Source organism: Aplidium turbinatum, chromosome 8 (assembly GCF_918807975.1).
Source record: "Aplidium turbinatum chromosome 8, kaAplTurb1.1, whole genome shotgun sequence".
Lineage (NCBI taxonomy): Eukaryota > Metazoa > Chordata > Ascidiacea > Aplousobranchia > Polyclinidae > Aplidium > Aplidium turbinatum.
Genome location: NC_137479.1, coordinates 17,004,533 through 17,029,097, shown reverse-complemented (window position 1 = coordinate 17,029,097; position 24,565 = coordinate 17,004,533). Strand labels below are relative to the sequence as shown.

The window sequence follows — 24,565 nt, the reverse complement described above, 5'->3', positions numbered from 1 at the left end:
TTTGATGTCATCCGTCAGCGACTGGCCTCCAAGGAATGGACACGGACAAATTGTTTCGGCTTGGGAGGGAAGTGTTGGAAAGCATGTCCAAAAGTTTAAACCAGAAAACTTTGGAGAAATTTTTTTAAATTGCTGAAAAAAAGTAGCCTACTGTTGTGAAATGCAGTGCGTAATTTCATTTGTGCAGTTTCGTTCAGTTGAGGAACATTGCAAATTAATTATTTTACCAGACAGCGCAAAAGACTTGAAAAAAAAAACCTTGGCGATTTCAAAACAAGCAATGAGTGTGAACCGTGTTTTTCTACCTTACCACTATTTTCGTAGGCCACATTCCATTCTCAAAACTACACAGCTGGTAAGGAGCTAAAAATAGCACGCTTGAATCAAAAACTTCAACAGTCAAAGTTCCCGTTGTGACATCACAGAGGTCGGTGAGATGAAAACAAGTCCGATTGCCGCAGTTTGTAGAAAAATGCTTTGATCGTACATGCTCCCCAGTCAGCAAAGATGGTCTTTTTTACATTGTTTCAATGTTTGCTGACAATAAATCAATGTAAAAAGGACCAGTTTTGCTGGCTGGAACATACATCATAGTGTTAATGTGACGCAGAACTAGTAAACTCTTTAAAGTTTAACCAGAATTGTAAACAGTTGTATGAAGTATCAGTTGTAATGTGCGTTGCTGCCTAGTCAGCACAGACACCTTCTCAACAATTACGCCCATTCACAATTACTGCAGAAACGTAGTAAATAAACAATTCCTGATTTCGCTAATCATCGGCAAACCGTTGCAATTTGTACCCAGCTCGAAAAGTAAAAATAAAACGCGTCTGGTTTGCCATAGATTCCGTCCAATTGTGGTATTGATTTGCATCCTATCTTTGACACCCATCTCTCTGAACTGTCACGTGCGCTAATTCTGTACTACAAAGCAATTATCCAGGTAACAATATCCGCCACTATAACTTTGATTCAACGTTGCCAGACTTTGAATCAACATCAATGCAAAATCAATGGAATTGTTAGCTGTGTAAGAATATATTTTTGCGGCTTGTAGCCAAATCTGCCTACATCTCAAGCAAACATTTGTTTCCGATCTTCGTACCTTTCAAAACAAACAATTTTCACGTCTAAGCACTGTGGTCGCACTTTTGCCAGCTGGATAATTACAGAATAAATAGTTTCTTGGCAGTTGATAAGCCGTCACGGTTGTTAGTGTGAGAGACAGAACGCAAAGTGTGATGCGGGAATATTAATCGCGCCGTATTTTGTCTTGAAAATGATGCGACATAATCTTTGAACTTATTGCAAACAAATGTACGCTGTTTCAAATTGCTCCCCGACCAAATGTGGTCTTTACTTCCCGACTGAACTTGACTTCAAATATAAGGAGCAACGCATTTGAATTAAGAATGTCATTGAGTGTTATTGAACTCATTTAATTATCACAAATTAGATATTATTGCACCGCAGTTTCTCTTTACAATAATGTTATTTCGTGCTTCCCAAATGAACTTGAAGTGAGCAACGCGTTTGAATCAAAACTATTATTGATCAACCTTCGCGCTTGAGTTAAGTATTTTCAAAAGAAAAAAAAATTGTTACATTGACTTTGGCGCCGTTTTGTCTGCGCCGTTTTGCCTTTGCGCCATTTTGTCTCTGCGCCGTTTTGTTCGCGCCTTAATGTCGTGGACCGTGTAGGATCTGCCTGAAGAGGAGTGTTACCACATTTGGTGACAGGGCTCCTCTTGAAAATTGCCAGATGCTGAAGTTATACAATATGGTAGTACTAGGTACAATAATAATGGTGTTGCAAGCTCAGTAGTGCTTTTTCATCTTAAAAAGCAAGTGTGGTATTGTCACAATCAATGTGCAAGGCCTCGCGTCGGTCTGCTTTACGTCTTGACAGAATGTGTTGTTTTCATTATGGAATTTTGAGCGACGTGTTATTATCGGGTATTGACCTGAAGTAACCTTTGAATGAGAAATCTGTATTATGTAACGCATTTCCAGAATTGTCTGTAAGCATGCAAATCTGGAATGTTCTGTTGTTTTTCATAATTTCTGAGCGTCGTTTGTCATGACGTCATAAGGATGTTTACCAGTAGATGTCCGATTGCGAAATATTTATTATGTAAGAATCTTATACCCTACGTGACATTCTTTAGACTTCTTTAAGCTTCTGCTTGTTGACATTTATTGCAACTTGACAGAACAATGTGACATTACGTAACCTTCTCGATGTTACTAGACCGAAACAACCTTCTATAAATAGTGGTGTAATTTGCGTAATGATTATTCTGAGAGTTGATTATGAGTTGTTTATGAGAGTTGTGTTATGAGTTGTGGATTGGTAGTTGGTGCAGAAATTATTGGTGATTGCGACTTGAAGTAATTGAATACAGTAGATGAGAATTGGTGCTGATATAAATTGTGTTCGAAATTAGAGTTATTTGAGAAGCCGTTCGTTAAAGTCCTTCAAGAGTTTTCATTATTATTTTACCGGTAGAACTTTCCGATCATTTAATTGACTGCTTTTTGGTTTAACCCATTAAACTACGTCATTGAACCTTTCCAAGTCTTTTTCCTGGTAAGAGATAGAAAGAAACCGTGACAGGTATTTATTTATTCAGAACATGGTCAGTGGTCTAACTTTATTGCTGATACGCCATTAACAGATTTGGAAATACAAAATTTTATCTAAGATGGAAGTAGTAAATCAATGCTCTGCTTTGTTAAGTAATCTTGAAGTACTGGAAGTTCTCAAAGAGTACAATCAAAAACAAAAAGGCAATAAGAAAAATAACCAAAATTTTTCCACTATTACTTATGAGACGCTGGCATATCTAAATGATACTCCTGCAAGTTTACAAACTCCAGAGCATGTTAAAAAGGTCTTATTAGATCTTGAACCATATAAACTAACGAAAGCCGAGAAACTTCAGTTGGTCAATCTTCGACCAACTACTGCAGTCGAAATTTCTTTAATTGTTGAGGAAAGTGAAGAAAGGGTAACCGAAGAACAAATTGAAAGTATTTTAAGTATTCTGTCACATCTTCCTGCTCCTGAAGAGGAAGAAGAAGATATGGAGGAAGAAACTACTGGTGATGCTAGCTAGACCTTAATCTGACAAGCAGTGACATATCAATATTTTATTTATGATATTTAATAGTGATCAGTTGCATAGCGGAGTGGTGACAGCCCTGAAATGAGGCTCAAAAAGGTCCTAGTTTGACGTTGCTCTCAAGCACATAGCTGTGTCTTTGACAAGGTGGCATGCCTGCAGAGTACTGCAGATCGACATGAATATTGGCTGCTTTACTTTTCCATCCACTGAATCTAAAATATAAATTGCTGGACTTAATGCCTGGATATGAAAAACAACGTTCAAAATGTATTTAATTAAATGTTGATTGTTAAGTCAAGTTTAGTTATTACTCTGGGATTATGGCACTGGGCAATGTGAACTTGACTCTGACGATTCAGCAGCAATGAAGAAGGGACATATAAACATACTGGTATTAGAAAACATATTTCCAAAAATAAAATTACCTACTGGTACTACTCACACTCATGTCTTTTTCCACTGAGCTAATTTTGTGAAGATATTGACTTCATTTTCATGTGTGTTTTATTTGCCAGAAAGTTGTTTTAGAAAATACCCAAAAGTTGTTGAATAATAACAAATCATGGACACTCTCTTATTTGGTGCTGATCATGAAATCGGTACCGGTACACGACTTAATGCCGTGGACGGAATGACACAAACACAAATGAGCCATCGCTAGGCCGTAAGACGCAAGGCCCGAATGCCACAAGGCATGAATAATGCAGGGTCTGCTACTATTCGGTGAGTCCGATTCGGTGAGTTCCTAACCTCTAACCCCAAACCCTAAAACGGCAATGATAATTAGGCTACGGTACCCGATAAATTAAAAAAAAAAGTTAAAAAATCCCCCTTAAAAAAATCAAGGGATCGGACTCACCGAAACGGGCCATTCCGAATAATGCAAGGCCCAAATGACGCAATACGTGAATGACGCAAGACTCGTTTATTTACTAAAATTAATTGGTTTTTTGAATTAGGTGTTACTGACCTAGTGACCTACTGTGTTTGTTCATAAAGAAGTAACAAACAAGATTAACCGTGGGAAGCTCGACTTACACATAAAGTTTGTTAGACTTTTTTAATTGTTAAAATTTTTCTTTAGACTTGTACTTAAAGGTTAATTAGTATGAAATGTTATGGTCCAAAAATTGCCTACGATTAAATATTCATCTAATTTAAATATCGTTGTTTGATTGCATATCCGAACCTAATCGATCATTGTGGTAAGCCAGACTTTTGAGTTTGCCAGACGTTTCTGATTAGTAAGATTTTTCAGCAGACGTGCCCGTAAGGTTAAAAGCATCAAATGAATTAGTGGCATTTTCCACCTTATTTTGTTGAAAGTGCAAGAAAACCATTTTTACATTTTTGTTTGTGTAAAAATTGCCACCATGACAAATGAAATTACTACTGTAGTGTAAAACACAATTAATTTTTGTAAGAAATAACCAAGTCAGGCATCATTTATGTAATGCTGCATTCAAACTTTGCGTCATTCATGGTCTTGCACATCATTCGGACCTTGTGTCATTTATGTCTTGCGACATTTAGGCCTTGCGTCAATTGTGCATTATGCCCACGAGATAGCGTCATTTGGACCGCAGCATAAAGTTGTGTATCCTCATTAAATATATACACACTTAGTTGACAAAAGTTCAACTTTTTTCAGTGTTTCAGTTTAAATAGTGACAATAAAGTAATTTAAGAAGTTCATCGTTTACAACCTGGGACATTTATCACCTTACTCATTGTTGTATTGAATTATAAAAAAATCAAATTTGAATTTAAAAGATTTGTAGGCACTTGCCATGTCCATTTCTTTGTCAAAGAATTTTGTGCGGCCCGCAAAACAATTTAACAATCGCTCATGCATTGAAGACAAAAGACATCTCAAAGCTGTTTTATGCCTTCACTGGTACACCTTTCCTCTGCTACAGGTCGAGGCTGACAGATGAAAATCTTAGTATGCAGTTGAGAGTTGCCACATCGTTTGTTCGTCCTAATATTGAACGCTTAGTCAAGCAAAAAACTTTCCAAAAATCCCACTAAGCAAAAACATTCAATGCTTCAATGTTGTTTTTTAATATTTTATGCTTCAATGCTGCATTAAATAGCTTCAGCTTTATGATTTGCATAAGCTTTTGTTTATTGTTTGAAAAAGAAATTTCATTAACTGATTTGTTGTTTCGGAGCATAATGGTCGAAACATTTCGTCAACTTGAGCAAAAAGGATAAAGCCAAAAAAAGAAGAAATCATACTCATATGAAAGCAAACGCTTAAACTGCAAAATCAAACTTAGAAAATTAAACTGTCTTCATTATCAGTGCAAGTACTGTTGCTCTATCCTTTTTGCTCAAGTTGATTTGTTTTTATTTTTACTGTTGTATGTTTCGATTCTGCGTAAGATAATTTCAATTGTGTGGGTTTTATTAGCCCTACTTTCATTTGCCGTCTGTTACTTTTCATGAATAATATCTTAGTCGCTTCTAAAAGATTTCATAGTAGGTTACGATTAAAAAGTTGTGTGGCCCGATAACTCATGTGTAATTGACAAAGTGGCCCGCTACTGCAAAAAGGGTGTCATTGTCACCCCTGTGCTAGACAGACAGTTTAAGACTCAAGGAATCCAAAAATGTAGATTAAAAAGTTGACAGAGAACTACTTGATATGATTATAAAGGTTTCAATTTGCAACATGCATTTTTCAGAGGTCAAACTTTGGGGGCCTATAAAAAATGGAGACAAAACTTAAGAACTGAAATTCATGTATTGTGTTTTATACTTACATATACAAATATAATACTCTTATTTTAAAATGTCTGTCTAGCAATTTTTATCTATATATATATACAGGCTATAAAATTAGAAATATGATAAGAAATTGGGTAAAATCGTTGAAGCAGAACAGGTAAAAATGGCGATTTTTTTTTTCTAATGACCATAACTCTACTAAAATTTAAAAATTTCAATTTTTTTTGCCTTTATATTTCTCTGACATCTACAAGTATGCCAAATTTCTATAAAATCTATGACATGTAACTTGTAATTTTGTCAAAAAATTTGCTCATTTGGCATGGAGTAACCTTTTGTAATCTTTGGCAATGATTTTAGTTCGTGATAATAACTGCCATGTTATTGTGTTATTTATGCATGAAAGTCTGTGACTGCTTTGACCATACATGTCCACTGGTTATATTTGCTTCACATAATCGATGTCATATGTATAAATCTTTGAACTCTGTAAGTGCAACTTGTTAAACGTTGTGATTGTTCAGCGCTGCCAAATTTTTCTATTTTGCAATCCCTTTGTATTGTTATGTATTTTTCAGCTAAAATAAATAAACTTTCAATTTCAATCTTATTAGATTTATCTGCACTGCCTTGATTAGAAAGCAGTCATGAACCAACTGTATCTAGTCTGCAACTGAGTTAACTTGATAACTTCCACTTTAACGTTGATGATAAACAATTATGCAAATGTATTATGCTTCAAATGAGTTACTACCATATCGTTGCCCCTCCTGTCAGAATGGAAAACGATTCCGAAGCCTGATTGCTCTGCGTTTGCACAGTTCCATTGTGCATGACAATCAAATCCCCTTTTCTCCACAAAAGCAACATACTGATTGGAATGAAGGAAGCTTTATGAACGGTCAAAACAGTTCTATTGTCGAGCCTTCTGATTCCCTTCAGGTATTTTTAGAAGAGAGCCAAAGTAACAAAGGACTTGGTTCGATGGTAAGCAATTATGTAGATTAAAGCTGTTGTGTTAGGCTGAAGCTTTCACTGTACAATTTCGCTCAGCAGGGAATATCACGGTAATCACAACTTCAATGTTCAGTCTTAAGTGCACTGGTTTAGTAGAAATGGACGGACATACTAAGCTAAGATGGTAAATGTTGCAAGCAACTAAACATAAAATTTCATGAAGCCATCACTACAAAATTGCGACAAGAGAAGAGTTACATTTTTTAACTTTATTTATATATAGATTATTTGAAAGTTAATTTGAAGAAACTATGCAGTGGAGTTGTTCTTATGGTCATTGATCATGTTGTTTATTTGAGTGAGCTATTTTGAAGCAACATATGAAAGCTTAATTTTTCTTTGTCATGTTCATGCTGCTGCCTCATTAGCAGAAACTTAAATTAACTATAGTTTGTACCAGGGCTGAATTAATAGCTTTGTGGCTACAACACAGTGTGTGCTGCTGTATTGAGCCAGTAGCCAGTGCGTTTGCCACTTCAAATCTAGTGAACATGTGAATTGTAGTCATTGGTTGTTTATTTCTTATTTCTTTTCGGATTAACGTGTGCTTTAAAAGGTTGTCGCTAATTAATTGACAAATTAATTGGATACGCTACTATATTACATTGTATTATAATCACTGAAATCATATTGAATTGATATTAATAACAATACCGGCGTCTATTAATTTTCATTGCTTATCTAAGTACTGTAAATTAGTATACTTCGGTAGATGTTCATTGTGATGGCTGGTTTTGCTTTGAACATTTGAACTTTTGCTTTGAACAACTGTAAAATGTTTTTACAGTATGTCATTCGTATGTAACCACATACGAATATATTGCCTTTTGTCTCACGTTTTTGCGGTTGTGTGCAGAATTTTGAAAAAGCATTGTCAAGCACATCAGTGGATGAAATGTTCAATAAATATTCGATGAAGATTGATCAAGTTTTGGAAAATTATGATAGGTATCTGTGTTTTAAATGACTTTTTAGTATGCATCAATCCAGTAGTCTTGTGCAGTTGTGCTACTATAGTGCTAATGTATAATAGCTAGTTATTGGATTGATTTTGACATTAACCTACACTCCTACAGCTTTTCTTCACTAAAATTTTACCTCTGTGCTTTTATCTTCAGCAAATCTAAGAAGCTGGAAAGTAAATTAAAGTTGGCGAAACAGCTTGAAGAGATGCGGAAGCAAAGACAACAGTTGCAAAGAATCAAGACATCGTGGAAGGCTGTGCACGGAGTATCCCAGCTTGTTGACGACACCGAAGCTCTTATCAACAAATCTTTATAGTAAGACATTAGATAAATTCTTATGATCTTTTTTCAAGTTTATATTTGGTAAAGTTGTACGGTATGCACTTGCATCCGGGCATCAATTAAAAAAACAAAAACCATAACAAACTAAGACTTTATATGTGCCGTCATGCATGTTCCCATCTTGGCTTTTAAGAGCATGTTATTTCAAGCTGTTGAACAATTTATCAAGCTTTTGTTACTGTTTGTTTACGTACTGGCGAGTGGTACAACGCCTGTGTCGGAATCCAGCTTGTTCTTCAGGCTGTTGATGGCTAAACACTGGGTTCACCCTAACTGATTGTTTTACCCCTATGGATTGTAGCAATCAAGACTTTGTGGTTGCATCATGATTGTGACACTCAGGTTTTAATCTATTGCTTTCAGTGACCAGTCATCGAAACCGCATAGCGAAACAATTTCTAAATCTACAAGGTCCCAAAGGAAAATTGTAAGTTCGTTATTTCAATGCGTAAGTAAAAGCTTTGCTATGAAAAAGATACTGGTGTCTTCCACCGGTATACTTAACTGACATAGCAATTTATCTTCAGCACAAATAAACGCGTTTCATGATGCAGTACAATTTCTTGGCAAGGTATGCCGTTTAAGCGTGTAACATCTGTTCGAAATTTACTTCTTAATCTACAGCTGGCGCTACAGTAATTACAACCTGTAGATTGTAGTGACGCTTTGTTTTCAAATCAGAGCTTAAAGGCAATGTTGTCTCATCAATAAACTATCAACAGGCTCCGAAAGCTACTAATGCTCCATCAACCCAACCTAGCACCGAACAGCAGTTGGATCTCAGTATTCAGCTTACTGCCCAATACAAGGCTATGGCTTTAGGAGCTGAAGAAAAACTTAAGGAAAAGATTGAGTAAGAGTCTTCGCTTGATCTATGGAATTCTTATCATGTGACATTGTAGTCGCCATTTAAATTTATATTTGTCTAAAAATACAACAGACATTTTTTCAGTTTGATCATCTGTCTTTTGATTTGTCGTCAATGAAAAACTACAATTATCTGGTATTATATAATATGTAGTTTTTGGTTTATGTGTATTGAAAGCATTGGGTTGTTGCTTTGTTAATGTCAAGTTAAATTAAATGCGGTATGTGCAGAGATGAGCAGCAATTGAAACAATACATCGAAGCAACGGCTGCCAAGGAAAAAGAAGCGAAAGCAAAACTGGCCAACTTTATGGAATCTTTACTGCTTCGAGCGGAGGAAGCTGAGACTAAATTGGAGGTGGCTTATTTTAATATCTTAGCTTTTGAGTCGCGTTTACGATTTTCTGTCAGTGATACAATCGAATCTGCACTTTAATGTATCTTTTTATGCGTGCGTTTTGTTCCGTTGGCAGTCCATTCATTGTCTTACCACTGTTGATGTGTCGGCGTTAAAGTTTTGTGACTTTATTCTTCAATAACCTTGCTAAATTTAGTAAATATTTATGGACGTAGACGCCTAACTATTAGGCATTGTGCGCCATGTTTATCCAAGCAGTTTAGAGTTGTCTTCTTTTTGTAGATGTATGAACATGACGTCAGCAGGGTGATGCCTTGGGACGGTGACAATGTCAACAATGGAAGGTACCTGTGCTACCACAAGTTAGCTTTTTTCACATCGTTTCAACGTTAACAATCGTTGCTTTTTGTTGGTATTAGATATACTACGGATTAAAACTACATGAAACTTTATTGTACCAATAAATTTGTCAATAAATGTTTTTATGCGATGTCAAGTAGCCAAATGTTGTTTAATGTGAAAAACTTGTGTTAAGGTTTTGTATTACTATGGTTTTATGTTATTTAATGTTAATAGCTTTAATGTTTTATGGTCGAACCAAACTCTTTTTATGATCACTTAGACTTTTTTTATTGCTGTCTCATTTACCTGAAGCATTTGGCCATTGTTCTGTAAATGTTTTCTGAAGTAACTTCCCTTTGTAAGGTCAAATCAGTGAAGTGTCACCTCCCCAATCCCATACAGATTCCAATCGACCGAAAGAAATGTCTTCATCAACTGTCAGTACTGCTGCTATGGTGGTGGCGTGATAGTTTAGTCTGATGGCTATACCAAGCCTTACTTACTGTAAATGTTCATGTTCATTGCGTGGTTTTTCAGAAGTTTACCGAATAAACGCGATCCTTCAACAACGGCCAACAGAAGACAGCGTTCCGACGTAAGTTTTCTTTTCTTCAAACTAATAACAACAATAGAGTAGACGGGAACTGGTGTGGTATGTCAGCACAGGATGACTATAGCGAATATCGTAATCTTTCAACAAAGGCGCGTGGACATATTTTTTATTCTGTTGAGTATTAAGTTGGCTATGTGTTGTAAATTTCTGCTTTGGCTTAAACAAGCGAAAGTGCTTACGTCTACTGAATAGGAATCAATGTAAAATGCTGCATCTGACTGGAAGAGTTTGGAGAAATCAAATGTGTCTGGTCGTGTTTCGAGTTTGGTTGAAAAAAAAATTAAAGTTTTTATTCGTTTAAAAACTTTAATCCGATCCTTTTTCCAGACAACCGACTCTTCGTTGTCAGTCGATATGATTTCATCGTCACGCTTGAGTGACTCTGGCATCGCAATGCCATCAAGGGATCCAATCACATCAAAACTATCAAACAAAAAGACCAAAAGCAGGTGATACATGCGGAGCTCTCGAGTTCTTGGCAAAGAATTGCGTTTGAGAACCCCTTGTTAGCAAAAAGTTGCGCTTGTAAAGTGACAAAACGTATTTCTTTTACAAATTGAATGATTTCTAAGTACAAAATAATACATAGCCCAAAACGCAGAAACTAAACTCGTTCAGCGAACGTCTCGAAAAGCATGCTTGTTTTACCATCAGTCCTACAAATCAAATGATTTATGCTCTATGTTTCATTTAGATTGACCAAGCACTTCAAACACTTCGTTCATAAATGATTCCTCTTTTTATATGTTTTAGTAGCATTTCATATCTGATTTGTTGTGAAAACTTATTTGGTTCTTGAAGACAATTTTGCAGAACAAATCGTGATTAAAAATTTAATTTTTAGTCTGGATTACTATTGTCCCCCAATAAACACAGACCTAAAACTTTTGGTCTGAAGCAGCCATTATAAACGCTTCTTTTATCGTTTTAATGACCTTTTTTCCCATGCTGCGCAAGATCAAGAGCTAGTGATGATCCTTACGTACAAGAAATCCTCGAACGACCGAACAACATCGAGTCATCGAGAGCAGCTCGGAAGAAAAAGCCTCCTGTGAAGTCCGGCGGAATGCAACTGATAGATGTCGCTAAGTTTGTTCCTTTCTCCAATGCTGTCGCAGCTGGAAAGGTGAGATGAACCAGCGAAATGTAATTTTAGTGGAACTTAAAATTATGTTGTAAATGTAATTTGTAAGTAGGCTGGATTGTAGTAACAATCTGTGACCATAGTTTTACTGCTAATTTTTGTAGCCTATGTAATAATCATTGTTCATACTTACGTAACTGTGAATTGAAGAGGTGCTTGATGAGACCGAACGTGAATCTGGCAAGGAGAAAGTTTTCATTGTTTTTCAAACGGTTGGCTTTTCCATCTGACCCTCTTCTGGAGCTTGTCTTTAGAATGAAATCAATCTAATATTCTTTGAAAGCACCTTCTGGCGATCCCGCAAAGGGTGGGACAGGCTGAAAAGGTTACTTTGATAATAGTGATTCAATTTACTTGAATTCGCTCTGCTTAGCATTGAGCACTCTTTTGTGGTAGTAATACGTTTTATCGTATTGTATTGACTATTAGATTGACTTTATTCTGTCGACAAACTCCTGAAGAGAGTCACACGAAAACCACTTTAAAGCAACCAAGAACTTTTTCCTTGTCATAACCGTAAATTGTACAAGACAGGAAAGTTAAAAAAATTTCTTCAAAATCTTTTCGTCCAGAATTCGAACCTAGCTGCTGACCGCCGTGTGGCGCTGTTCTGCGTGTTTGCCACCCTCCGATCGATTGACCTGCTTAGGTGCGCCATGGTGTGCAGGGAGTGGCGGGAAGTGTCGCGTCATCCGCAGCTGTGGACCAGGATACGACTGCATGACGTCAATCTTGATCCGAATGTGAGTTATAAAAATTAAATGTAAAACCAAAATTTTTGTTTCTGTTTCCTTGTTACAATTTGAGCCCGAATTCCTTTGTCCTCTCCATCTTCAAAACAGTTGTAATCCGGTCACGAAAGACTTTACATCAGTAAGTAAACCTAACAAGCAGTCATGGTGTCGCACACTCTGCCTTGTGTCACAACTTCGTGTATGTGCTGTGTAGCGTTGCTATGTGATGCCATTCATTTTTGTTGGTTGTTATAAAAACGACCCAGAAACAGGCCATCTTTGACAAACATGGCTCAAATTAGTTTTTAAGCCATTTTTCTTATGCTTCTCAGTATCTGTACCGTTGGACTACTCTAGTGGCCAAAACATATATCTCAAGTCAACGGTTAACTTTGACGGTGTTCAAAGTCTTCAATAGATGTCCACAACCTTTCAACAAACAGCGCAGAATGCTCTCACCTATCAAGTGCAGCTGCGTCCACTTGACAACATAACTCACGCACTTGTGTGATATGAGAGCTTGCTTTCTTGCTACTACAATCGGACGTTTCAACATGTTTGTCAATTGTCGCTTCACTACTCCGTTGTTTCAACAGATTACAGTGATTCCGTTTTACACTAAGTCTAAAATGTTTCGTTTGTGCACAATAGTTACATGCTTGGTTGTGACTTAATAGGATAACAGTCGTTATGACATAGATGATGGCATAATAGTCTTTGTATAAATAGGATGAGAAGCTATTGTCGTGGCGAACTCGACTTATTTCGTGATGTCATGTTTTAATTCTTCAGTTGTTGAAGCTGATTTCAAGGTGGGCGAATGAAACGTGCTCTTTATGTTTGAAAAACGTTGGTTTGTTATCAAGTGATCGCAACATAACCACTGGTAAGTAGACAACTCATAATTGTCAAGCCAAGTTTGTTTTATTCGCTTTACGATCCTTTGGTAGATTGAGATCTTTTAAGATACTTGAGTTTTTGAGTAGATTCCCACAACTCATATTTTTGTCGAAAATCTTTGTATGTCTTGACACTGATGATCAAAACATTGGATTTAAAGGGTTTGCGTTATTGAAAGTTACATGATCGATTTGCTTGTTTCCCTGTCAGGCGCATTGGAGGGAGGGTTGGAAATGCTGCTGAAATCGTGTTCAAGCAAACTACTTATTCTCTCCATTGACCAGTGCGATCCGGTTATAACCAGTCGAGCTCTATGGATAGTCAGCTGTTACAATAAGTATGTCAAGTTAACTGATAGAAACTTCAACAAAAGTAGATTCCATAAACCGGTAAAATTAGATTTTTTCAATTTAATATATTTTGTAAGTAAATACTGTACATGAGCATCTTCCCTTCTTGACAATTGCAACCGAACTAGAACAATACAAACTGCTCAACATACAACCTTCGTAAAAACATCAAAATTTTAAAGGCGAGTTTGATCTTGAATGTAAACTTGCATTGTATCCTCCAGACGCATCCGAAGCATTTCCTACCGGAGCTCCATCGACCCGATTTCCCAGCAGGTTGCCTGGGCATTGGGATCAACATGTCGTGACATCGTATCGTTGGAAATTGCGCCCTTGCAGCCTTGGTAAGGTTTCTTGCTGAACTGCAAAGCTTCATCTTTGTATGGGCGCAATGTCAAACATCTGCTAATTGATGTAAAGCGACGCATGCGTTTCACCTGCGCACCTTTCTGCTGCATGACCGAGTGAGGTTCTCTCCGGCGCTCCAAAGGATGTCAACTCGACACCAGTCAAGAGCTTGCAACTTTGCTTGTCGAAATCCTTAATGATTTGCTTGAACGTGGAAACGAAGATTGATTTCCTTGCCTTCCCACTCATTCAAATTAGTTTTTCGACCACTAAAGATGAGTTTGGATACGACAAAAAAACAAAACAAACTAGGACTTATCTGGTGTGTCATAATTGCAGCTCTGTGCGTGGTCTCTTCGACAACAACGTGGCAAAGTTGCTCAGTTGGTGTTGGTCACAGTTACAAGCGTTGAGCTTCGGAGGCCAGGACATTGACGGCTCTGGTCTTGTCGCCGTGGGTGGGTTGGAAAGTTTTGTTTTCAGCACAAGTTTTTGTAACGTCAGTTTTGCGGATGCAATTATTTTTGCAATCTAATGGCTCCTTAGAAAATGGAATGCTCTGTGTATGTATTATATTCAACGTACCAACATGCCTCGTTGCTTTACCTTTGGTTTGTGATTCATTGGCCTATCCTTTGACGTTTCTCCATCGAAAAGTTGTTTCCGTCAGTGCCTGTAAAACGTTCGATGTGACCACAACGTGTGGCGCGATACAGTCATTTCACATTACACCTGCTGGCTTTCTATGGGCTCCCAGCCACCAACACTTGCCAACTTTAAACGTTAATTCGATGTAAGCACGGTTACTTTTTCTGGCTAGATGGTGGTTCCCCCGTAGCATGTTTCAGGGAAGATTGAAATCAACTCGGTGTCTGGTAAAGCATCAACTTTGATTACATGGCAAGATGTTGTTTACATTTAAAAATTTATAACACGAAGACGTCGGCGGCTTCTTCGTTAAATATGAATCCTCCATTTGACTGGATTTTGTATTCCAGCATTGAATTGTCATCACCTGAAGGTTCTCGAACTCGACCACGCCAGAGGAGTCACTGAAAATCAGGCTTGGAACGCGTGCAAGCATGGACTAAAAGGTAAATTCATTTTTTTTTCAGATTCAAAATGCATTAAAAGTAGCAACTCTGCTCGGTCCACCGGACTATGAAAATCAATTTGAACTACCTAGACAATGTAAATAGGAGTTTTCTAACCGCCTAGGTCAATTGTTGTAATTACAGTATTGACAAACAAGTGATAGTTCTCTAATTTTGGAAGATTGCTTGAGGTAATGTTCCTACGATCGATACAACATGGACACGAATAATGATAACTTTGTGTATTTCCTTGTAAAAAAAAAACAATTGGCCAACTCTTTTTTTATCAATAACTCAATTTGGATCAATTAACTACGTGAGTGAGTAGTGAGTACGCACTGTCAACCTACCTGATCTCTGTGTTGCGTCGTGTTCTCACAGAACTCCGGACACTGTTGTTCACTCATACTCCCGTCCAGGCGGTGACTCTGTTGTGCTTCCTGAAAACTTTGAGCCTGGATTCCCTGCATGTCGTTGTTGCGCAGAGGGATTACTTCAGGAAAGGAAAGTATCTCAAGGTTGGAAGCGAATACGCGAAGATAACGAAAGCTTTCGTGGTGAGTGGATAGTTGTTTGCTGACGTTTTATTTTGTCAATTTAGATTGTTTCGTCATTATGCAATGCTGTACTGACAGAAGGGGTAGAGGCTATGATTTAATAAAACAGTGGTTGATCAAATGTTTTCGATATGTTTGTTAGTGAAGTCGGTGTAATGTAGCTTTCCAACTTCTCGTCACAAAATTATTGTTTTGGGGTGAGTGGTTATTATTCGTGTGTGGTAGACAACAAACGTTCAAGCGCATTTAATTTGTCCATTTTGCAACCTAATCGTTTGTAAAACCGTGACGTCGGGATTACCCACAATGCCCTCTGCAGTTGATTAGGTTGATTGTCGTTGACGTTTTGTTCTTGGTTAGAACCTTGAGAAGAACCCCAATTTCAAAAACATTCTAAGCGTCCATTGCGAATGAGAAGCGCCACGTGCAATATCCGTTGACGAAGTGATTGCAGTAACAAGCCCGTGTAATACAGAGACATGCTGGCCAAGCAAACGAAGTCTTGGAAACCGACCCACTGCGCTGTAAAGGAGTTCGCTTGTCTAGTTATCTTCATATATGTTATTGTGCAAATAGTCTTATGGTTATTTACAAATGACTTGGTAATTTACAGTTTACCTTCTCGATTTTGAGCAGTATTTGTTATAAATGTAAACATTTGAAAATCAATAACACTGTTCACTCAGAAACGGTTCAAACCTGTTTTAACCAGTTTAGTGTTTCTATTTGTTAACACGTTTGAACGGTTCAACGGTACTCAAATATTAGCGGTTTGTATTTACCGTACTATCGTGGCTGTCTCAATTTTAGTTGCGTTCTTTTCTTTGTTATTGCATTGTTTCAGAATAATTTAAAGAATTTCATTGTGTATTCTCTATTGTGTTTTAACATCTTTCTTTTGTGCACCATTTCAACTTATTATTAATGTCTTGATGGTTTTTGTATATACATTTTTTATTATCACATTTCACCTGCATTCCGCATCATTAATCGCAGAAGAAAAGTTCGAATCTCTCTTAGTGTTGTTTGCTTACTGCTCAGTGTTTCACGTCATCAAAAACCACTTTTGAATTTTGCACAACTATGAAAAATGTCCTAGAATGAAATTGTTTCGTTCATTCAATTTCAGCGGCCAATGTTCAATGTTCGCGCAACCAAGCAACCGTAATTTTTCGTCGAATCTCTTGAATGTAACGGGACGTTAAAGCGATGTGTAAAAACGACTTGTGTTTGTTGGGCAAGATTTGTTCAAACTTCTGCGATACTTTTGCTTTCCTTAAAACGTATTGCAAGAGATGGAAAATTTGTATACTCATTTACACAATTGCTGTTTTGCACAATTATGCTGAAGTTTAGTATCACCCCAAACTGCAAAATCCGTCAGACCGCCGTCGTCTAAGATGTTGAATCTATGTAAAAATGACGGAATTTGCTGTCCGGGACTTCGCCCAATTTAGAAAAATAGCGGAGTCTTATTGTTCTCGTGTATTTTTATCTGTCTAAATATTTTGAAACGCTTCACTGTTTCACCTGCATCGTTTATGTTGAAACAAAACCTTTGCAACAAAACATCCCCAAAATGTGAGCAATCAAAAATATTCGGTGTCTCTGCTGTAATTGTTGAATATTTGTCGCTATTGCTCTTGGCGAATATTGTCGATGTGTTCTTGTGCTTAGACGATTCCATGGTGACTCACTGTTAAGCGTATGCTGTAGTTTGTGTTTCATAGCACTACCAAGGTGTCACTGTAGTACAATTTTAATTTGCACCCTTGTATTATTATTAGCGTAGATGTGTTTGACGAAATGTTTGTGCGAGCAAACTTCACCTGAAGCGGCTGATCACGATTTTCAACCAAAATCTAGATCTTGTAATGCTTTACTGTATTTTAATTTGTTTGTTTTGTTTTGAGAAAGTTTAACAAATTTTGGAGCAGACGATCTCAAACTAATATCTTGATCTTTAACTCCCAATCTTGGCTAGACTGTGTTGCAGCTTGATAACTTATTGTCTTATTCCACTTTTCGTCGCTTTAATATTTCTCGACTTTAATTTATTGAATTGGGTCGACTATCAACATGCGACGTGAAAAACCTCATTAGATCTGATTGACGTTTGTATTCTTTTTTTGCACAGCCGTTGTTTGATGTCATCTGTAAGCTCATGTGGATCACTTACGATTAGATTCATTAAACTCGTTGTGAATTTGTTTAATTCATTCTATTAAATATGAAATCTCGCCGCATATTTTTGATGCAAAATAATAATACTGTAGTGTTGGCTTGTGGAGAGTAACCATTTTTTATTTTAATCACTTTTACGCAGCATAGGTCAGGGCTTCTCCAACTTTTTTATTGTGCCACCCCGTTTCAGAAAATAAGTTTCTATGCGGCCTCTTAGTGGTAGTTCCCACTCCCAGTGTAAACTACTCACTGTAGGCCCATTTTTAATTTGTTTGACGAACCAAAAATTACGATTTGCCACCTGTAATTATGAAAGCCGTGCGGTAAGCTACAGTTTTCACCTGTATAATATTTGGTAAAATGCATGCGCGAAGTACAAAAACGCGTATCAAAGCGTGTGCTAGCTGTTATCTTATCGAAATGTTGCTTTAAATAAAGTTATTGTTTCTTACGAGGTGAAATTTATTTCCGGTTAAGACATTAATGACCAGGTTTGTCATCCAAGCGCGTTCTGTTTGTTGAGGTTAAGGAAATAAAACTATTGTTTAATAAATTGATTTTTTTTTGAATGCTTTAAGATGAACAAACAATGTTAATGTGTAACCTTTTTATCAAAGTTTTCCATGTTTTTGTGTGATATACAAGATCACAAAAACGTTTGCTGACTTCTTTTAAAACAACGCTCCTTAGGTGACACTTGCAACCTTGCAGACAGGTCTGGACAGTCTAGCACGCACTAGTTATCATTAGCATCCGACTATTAGGCTACAGTACTGTTATTTTAAAAAGAGGTCAACTTATGTGGACATCCAGCTATACTGTTATGCATTCAGCACCCTCCAGCCTAGAGTCAATTCTAGTAATCCCCGATTAGGGAAGACGAGATGCTAAATTCAACGTGTAAGGAAATAGTGCCCAAACCGTTTCAACATAAGAAACGAAACTGTCAGCATTAATAGAAATAAAATATGCCATCCTGTATTTCTGTTCCAGCGATTTAGCTAAAATTACCTGCTTCGCAATTCATCAAAAGATTTAGCTAACTGACTGACAATAGGAGGACTTAACAAACCTTACATTTTGTACTCATTACGAAATGCCGTTTTGATTGGATGTCTAGGTTGCTCGATGAGATGTACAACAACCGCATTTTTTGGCTATTCTAAAACCTAAATCAGATTGTTGTAAGCTTATATGTTATTCAAAAGACTATTAGGGGAAGACGGGGCAAAGCGGGACACTTTTCGTAAAAACGTAGTTCAGCAACAGTGATGGTTTGATTTAGTTAATTTATTTTTTAATCGAAAGCCTTAGTCCAGTGGTTCCCAACCTTTTTTTATCCGGTAGACCCTTTTAGTCAATATTCAAATCTAAATCCCCCCCCCCTATAAACTTAGTTTGTTAAAAACTCGTTTACATTAATATTTTAATCTAAGTCTTGTAAGATAAACTAAACTTTCCCTAGTAATAAGTCTTTTAGCCTGTAATATTCCTTTTCAAACTAAAATAATTTAATTATTAATGAAGAACGTTGCTAAAAAGTATTTTATTCAAAGAGATACAAAGACCAGCTGAAAGGCCCCCTCAACCATGCAAACATTGATTTGGATTCATCGGAACAACTTGCTAGTGACAGATCACTCTGGAGAAAAAGAAATAGGGAAGACACGAAAATTTTCTTAAAAAAAAACAAAACAGGATACAAAAAGCCCATGAAAAATAAAACACTAGAAAAGAAAAGCTAAAACTACCACGTCACCCACTATCCATACAATGAGATTTTTCCCACGTCCTTTCCATCGTAGATTAGGCCTCCAAAGCCACATATGACATCACCATCCAAAGACAAATTCGATCGGACACGAGCTGGAGCCAAGGACATTCAAAATATTAGAGTCAAGGCATTTAACAGTCTGTGTGAAGCTTGTGATTTTTTTGTTTTGACAACTCATGAATGTGGTGGAAGAGCAGGGATGGAGGAACCACGTGGGCCTGGGCCCACCTACTTTATTTTCTGGGTGGGTCTGGCTCACCCACTTTTGAAAGCCGAATTTCTTTGAAAAGGTAGCGAAAACGGCAAATTAGACAAGGAATTCTAAAAAAAAGCTCTTCACTCATTTAATACACACTAGTTTGATTACACAGGCCAACAAAAAAATTTTGGCACAAAAGGTGAGAGTTAATTTAGAGTATTTTAGGGCCCCTGATTCCAAACACGCACTTAGTTTTTTTCGAATTTTCGAAACTACCAGGAATTGAATTTCGAACCAAGATTACGTTCTTCCATAACAAGGATAAAATTTTAAGCAGCTAGGCTACTTTATTGAAGAACACAACTTTGTATTCTGTAATTATATAAGTGGCCTTCGTACCTTAATGGGTGTTGCTCAGTAGCCTATAGTAGGCCTACCATAATAATGGGCCCAGGAATGGAACGAGCTGCCACATATCCCTCCCCAGTTTTCAGTTATACCAGCACCCTCCATCCCTCCTGGAGCAGACCTCTCAAGAAAGGCATGGGTCACATTGAACAGGATCAGATGTGACGTTGGCTGCACTGGAGCTAATCTGTTTAGGTGGGGGTTGCATAATACGCCGATATGTGTCTGCGGAGCGGTAGAACAAACAATGCAACACATACTCCACGAATGTCCCATCTTACGGCCCCCAAGTGGAATCATCGGTATTCGACAATTGGACCCAACTACCGTATCATGGCTGCACGATGAGGCATTGCCAATCTAAGCTACTACAAATCAAACGAGAGAGAGAGACCATAATAAAGAATTGCGTTTGTTCATCGATGGCTTTGTTTTGCTTATTCGTCTAGTTTGGCAAAATAATGTATGTATTTTGTTGTATGTACTTAGTAGCTTGGTTAGTTAGTCTGATAGCCTACTGTTGAAGTCAACAAATATATTAACGCAAAGCACAAGTTATATATTCTACATCTTAATTGTATCCTAAGGCTTGCTTCACGTCGTATTTTGATTGTTACAAGGCCAGTAAACGTTAAATAGCTGTTTGTTTGGGTTGTAATCAACGTGATTGGTTCCAAATAGCGTTTATAAAACTCAGAAATGTGCCTGGGATTACTTCCAGTTTTGTCTATGTAATAAACGACACGACGTTAAATCTATAGGGGCTCAAAATTGGAAAAAAAAATGTTTTTGCTGTAGGCTATCTCAAAATCTAGGGCCAATTCGAAAAAACAAGTGCATTTTCGGAATCGGGGGCCTCGAAATACCCTAAAATGACTCTCACATGCCGTGCCTTTTAAAAACAATTTTTTTGTTGGCCTGTGAATGATAAAATCTAATCTTCAAACTTTTCTGTTGAGCCCAACTGTTGATGGGCAGCACATGTGGGTGTGGTTGCGTGTGATTGGTGGAGTAATCTATAAATCAATCTAATCGTTCTCTAAGGTTAAAACAATGATAACATTACATATTATGCAGTGCATGCACGTAGGCCTACTGTATAATGCTGCAGATTATTTCTCCCAGGTTGGTATTATACCTGTGTGTGTATTTTGCCTTTTTATTTGTGTGTACATCACCATATTTTGTGCAGTGCCATAGAGCAATTTAACAATTTTGTAATATGTTTGGCCAAATCGGGCCTAAAACGGAAATTTTTTGCTGGTTGGCACAAAAGACAATCATGAAAACACAATGTATAAAGGATTTGAAGTATTAGGAATGCAGCAATGTTATGGGGGGTCTGAGGGGCGAAGCCCCCCAGAAGTTTAATTAACTTTGACTGCTACGCTTTTGGGCCCACCTACTTTTAAAATGGTTCCTCCATCCCTGTGGAAGAGTATTGGAAAAAGCATAACGAATATTATTTTTCACGTTTAATCTGTTTCTCTGTTTTCTTTTCATCTGCAAAAGTTGAAAAACCTGATTTGCATAGACAAGTGGAAGCAAACGGAAGGATACTTCGAATAGCTTTCTCTGCCACTTTGGGATAGGAATTACACGTTAACGGCCAAAATCCAGTAATTGATTTTTTCTCTGAATACCGTAAGTCACTTGTGCAAGAATTCGTTTTAAGTTCTAAAAATTCATTCTGCAATTTATCGGGAAGTTTTTCCATCAACAATGTGAATGATTTTGGTATTAAATCAAGCTCATAGTCATAAATTTCAGAAAAATATTGAATGAATTCCAGTTCTAATGTAGTGAGATGTTGCAAAATCAATTATTTTTCCAACTCTAGAAGAACTTGTTCTTTGCCTTCAACAACCAGCACCGATGATAATTCTATAAAAATGGTGACATGTTCAATTGTTTATTCTTATTGTTCAATTGTTTATTATTCTAATCCATCTGTCACCACTCATCAATGAAACAAATTTCAACTTTATTAGGTCAAAAAATAATTCAAGCTCGTCTCTGAGCTCAAACACTCGCTTGGTTACGTTTCCTGTTGAAAGCCATCGAGTATTTGCATGCAAAAGAAATAGACCTACGTGATGATCTGCATCCATGTCAGTGCATAGTTGCTTAAATAATCGGGAGTTAAGGGCTCCTCTTTAACGCTAGATCTGGTTTAGGCCAACTTACTAGGCTTAAAAAGCTTTACAATTCTAAAACCAAACTCTCCTCTGAAAATTGCAAAATTCCCCCCCACCCGGTTGGGAAACACTGTCTTAGTCGGTCAGCATATTTGGTTCGAAGATCAAGCGGAATCTTTTTACTGTTATAGTACAAATGAAAAAAGAAAAAAAAAATAAATGTCCCGCTTTGCCCCACGGCTGATAAATATTTCACAATCTTGAAGGCTAAAAGAGTCGTAAACAAAAATTCAATCAACAGAAGAACCACAGATACAATCTAGACTTCTAGAGTCTCATGTTGCCCTGGCCTAATGCACTATCCCACTTTGCCCCAAATACAGCTGTCCCACTTTGCCCCAAAGAATAGCCTTTAGAAAATAACATCTCTGCTGAAACCTGTAAAGTTTTAGGTAAAAGTTGCTTTTGTTACCAACAAATACTGTCTCAATGTCTAAGATAAAAACAAAGCTACCAACAAATTCGCTTATGCCAACAAATGTGGTAGTTACTTTTCCATCTCTTTCTTATAACAAACCATGCCAAAACACATTTTACTTCCTCACGACACGCGTTGTGCTCTGCCAGTCGCCATTTTCCCACAGCAAATACAGTTTATAGTTGCCTAACTAGTGCTTCCGGTTAGAGGGAGCCAAAGAGTACAAAACGTGAGAAATCGCGATGTTCAGCTTTGCCCCGTCTTCTCCTACAGTAGGCTACATTTGACAGTGTAGGCTTAACTTAGGCAATTAAACATTCTTTAGCTTGAATTACAAACATTTAAATACGGTACAGTAACTTATATGTCCTTAACGGTGGCCATGGTGCCGTCCATGCATTTAATTCATGGGCAGTCTCTTTGTGAATGTTTTTTTCTCACGTTTTGGGTTTGTCATTACTCATTAGACCTGCAGATTACTTTCGGTGCTGCATTTTTGACTAATAAATTTTTAAGATAATGACGTCATTTTTTGTTACCTTAAAATCTTCAGGAATATTTTTTCATGCCCTTGAAACAGGGTTGGTCGGGAAACATTTCGAAAAATAAACCCCAAAAACACAATTTGTAGCAAAAATAAAGCAGTAAATTTGTATCTTGCGTTGCATGTTCATCTTAAAGCTGAACTTCACCTAGCCTACTTTTCACAGCGTGAAATTGAATTTCTTTAAAAACTATTGATTTAAATAACGTATCAAATATCGATATGAAAATCTTTTCAAATTATTCCATAATAGGCCTACTTGCAGTAAAATGCCATTGTTGCTAACTAGCCTATTTAAACCAGAAAAAATGTAGACGCGCTAATCAGGCAACGAAAATAGCTTAACAAACTATTCAATTCAATCCTTTTGCAATGCTAAGTTAGGGATCACAGCATCAAATGATAAAGATTTTGTAACGTCTCTAAATTGATGCACAACATGCATAGGTTGTTCAATCGGTTTTGAGTCTTAATGGAGAGCAAACAGTTCTTTAAAAATCCCAGTGTGCTAAACAAAAAATTACTTTCTCCATTAGCAACTGTTGGAAATGGCCTAATACTTACACAAAAATTCTTAAACCAACAAAAATGTTTCGAGAAACGTTTCCCAGTTGCAATCAATGATTTCCTTGAGTTGAAATTGTGGGGTGGTGCGTTCGGGTTGGCAGCTGAAGTTTGCTGTGCAGCTTTCTTTTAAAAGTACCAACTCATCTAAAACTTCAAGAGAAACGTCATTGTTGTGCAACTTGTTTAATTTTGCTCTATATGCCCACAAAGGCGATATAACTGAGTGGTGAGAGAAGTGGTACTCACAAGTCACAAGGGTGCTGGTTCGACACCACTCAAGAGCATGCGGCTGTGTCTTAGGCAGAACACTTAAAGGGACGCCTAAAGGTAGGTTCGAAGATTGGCTTCCTTGCCTTCTTTACCTAAATCACTTTATCTAAATCTTCAACCACCTAGTATCAGGGCCTCCGAGAGAAGTCAGCACTGGTCGGGAAACAATACGAAAAATGGGCCCCATAATATTTTTTAGCAAATATTGCGTTGCATATTCGTGTTAAGCTGAAATTAGCCTACTTTCCTTAGCATGAAAAGAACTTCGTTCAATGTAAAAATCATCACTTTAATCACTGGATTACACTTGCAGCAAAAATGCCATTGAGGCTAACTATTTTGTCTAGAAAGCTTTGTAAACACACAATAGGCCTACAGGCAACGAAAATAGTTCAACCAAGCATTTAATTCAGGAGTGTCCAAACTTTTTCCCACGCGAGCCAGATTTGGTAATAAGGTTTTGATAACATTTGATTTGATCTAAAAATGGGCCCCCCTCAAAAGTGCAAAA

The 24,565-nt window shown here is 37.2% G+C and overlaps 2 protein-coding genes across 3 annotated transcripts; both read left to right on the top strand.

Annotated features, from left to right (window-relative positions):
- The first annotated feature begins 2,705 nt into the window (after nt 1–2,705).
- Nucleotides 2,706–6,476, top strand: LOC145775323 (DNA-directed RNA polymerase III subunit RPC9-like). Its single transcript, XM_082586597.1, has one exon. It carries the CDS (start codon nt 2,706–2,708, stop codon nt 3,117–3,119), a length of 414 nt encoding a protein of 137 aa, XP_082442723.1. The 3' UTR covers nt 3,120–6,476.
- Nucleotides 6,477–6,503: 27 nt separating this feature from the next.
- On the top strand, nt 6,504–18,121 carry LOC145775322 (uncharacterized). Of its 2 annotated transcripts, none has more exons than XM_082586595.1 (18): nt 6,504–6,848; nt 7,735–7,826; nt 7,997–8,158; nt 8,549–8,612; nt 8,908–9,038; nt 9,284–9,410; nt 9,693–9,754; nt 10,290–10,347; nt 10,693–10,814; nt 11,323–11,491; nt 12,082–12,252; nt 13,036–13,129; nt 13,354–13,480; nt 13,718–13,837; nt 14,181–14,299; nt 14,840–14,935; nt 15,317–15,492; nt 15,853–18,121. In XM_082586595.1, exons 1-18 carry the CDS (start codon nt 6,582–6,584, stop codon nt 15,904–15,906), a joined length of 2,211 nt encoding a protein of 736 aa, XP_082442721.1. In that variant the 5' UTR covers nt 6,504–6,581; the 3' UTR covers nt 15,907–18,121. The 2 variants fall into 2 exon arrangements, with proteins under 2 accessions (XP_082442721.1, XP_082442722.1); XM_082586596.1 differs by lacking the exon at nt 6,504–6,848 and adding an exon at nt 6,928–7,002.
- Nucleotides 18,122–24,565: the final 6,444 nt, after the last annotated feature.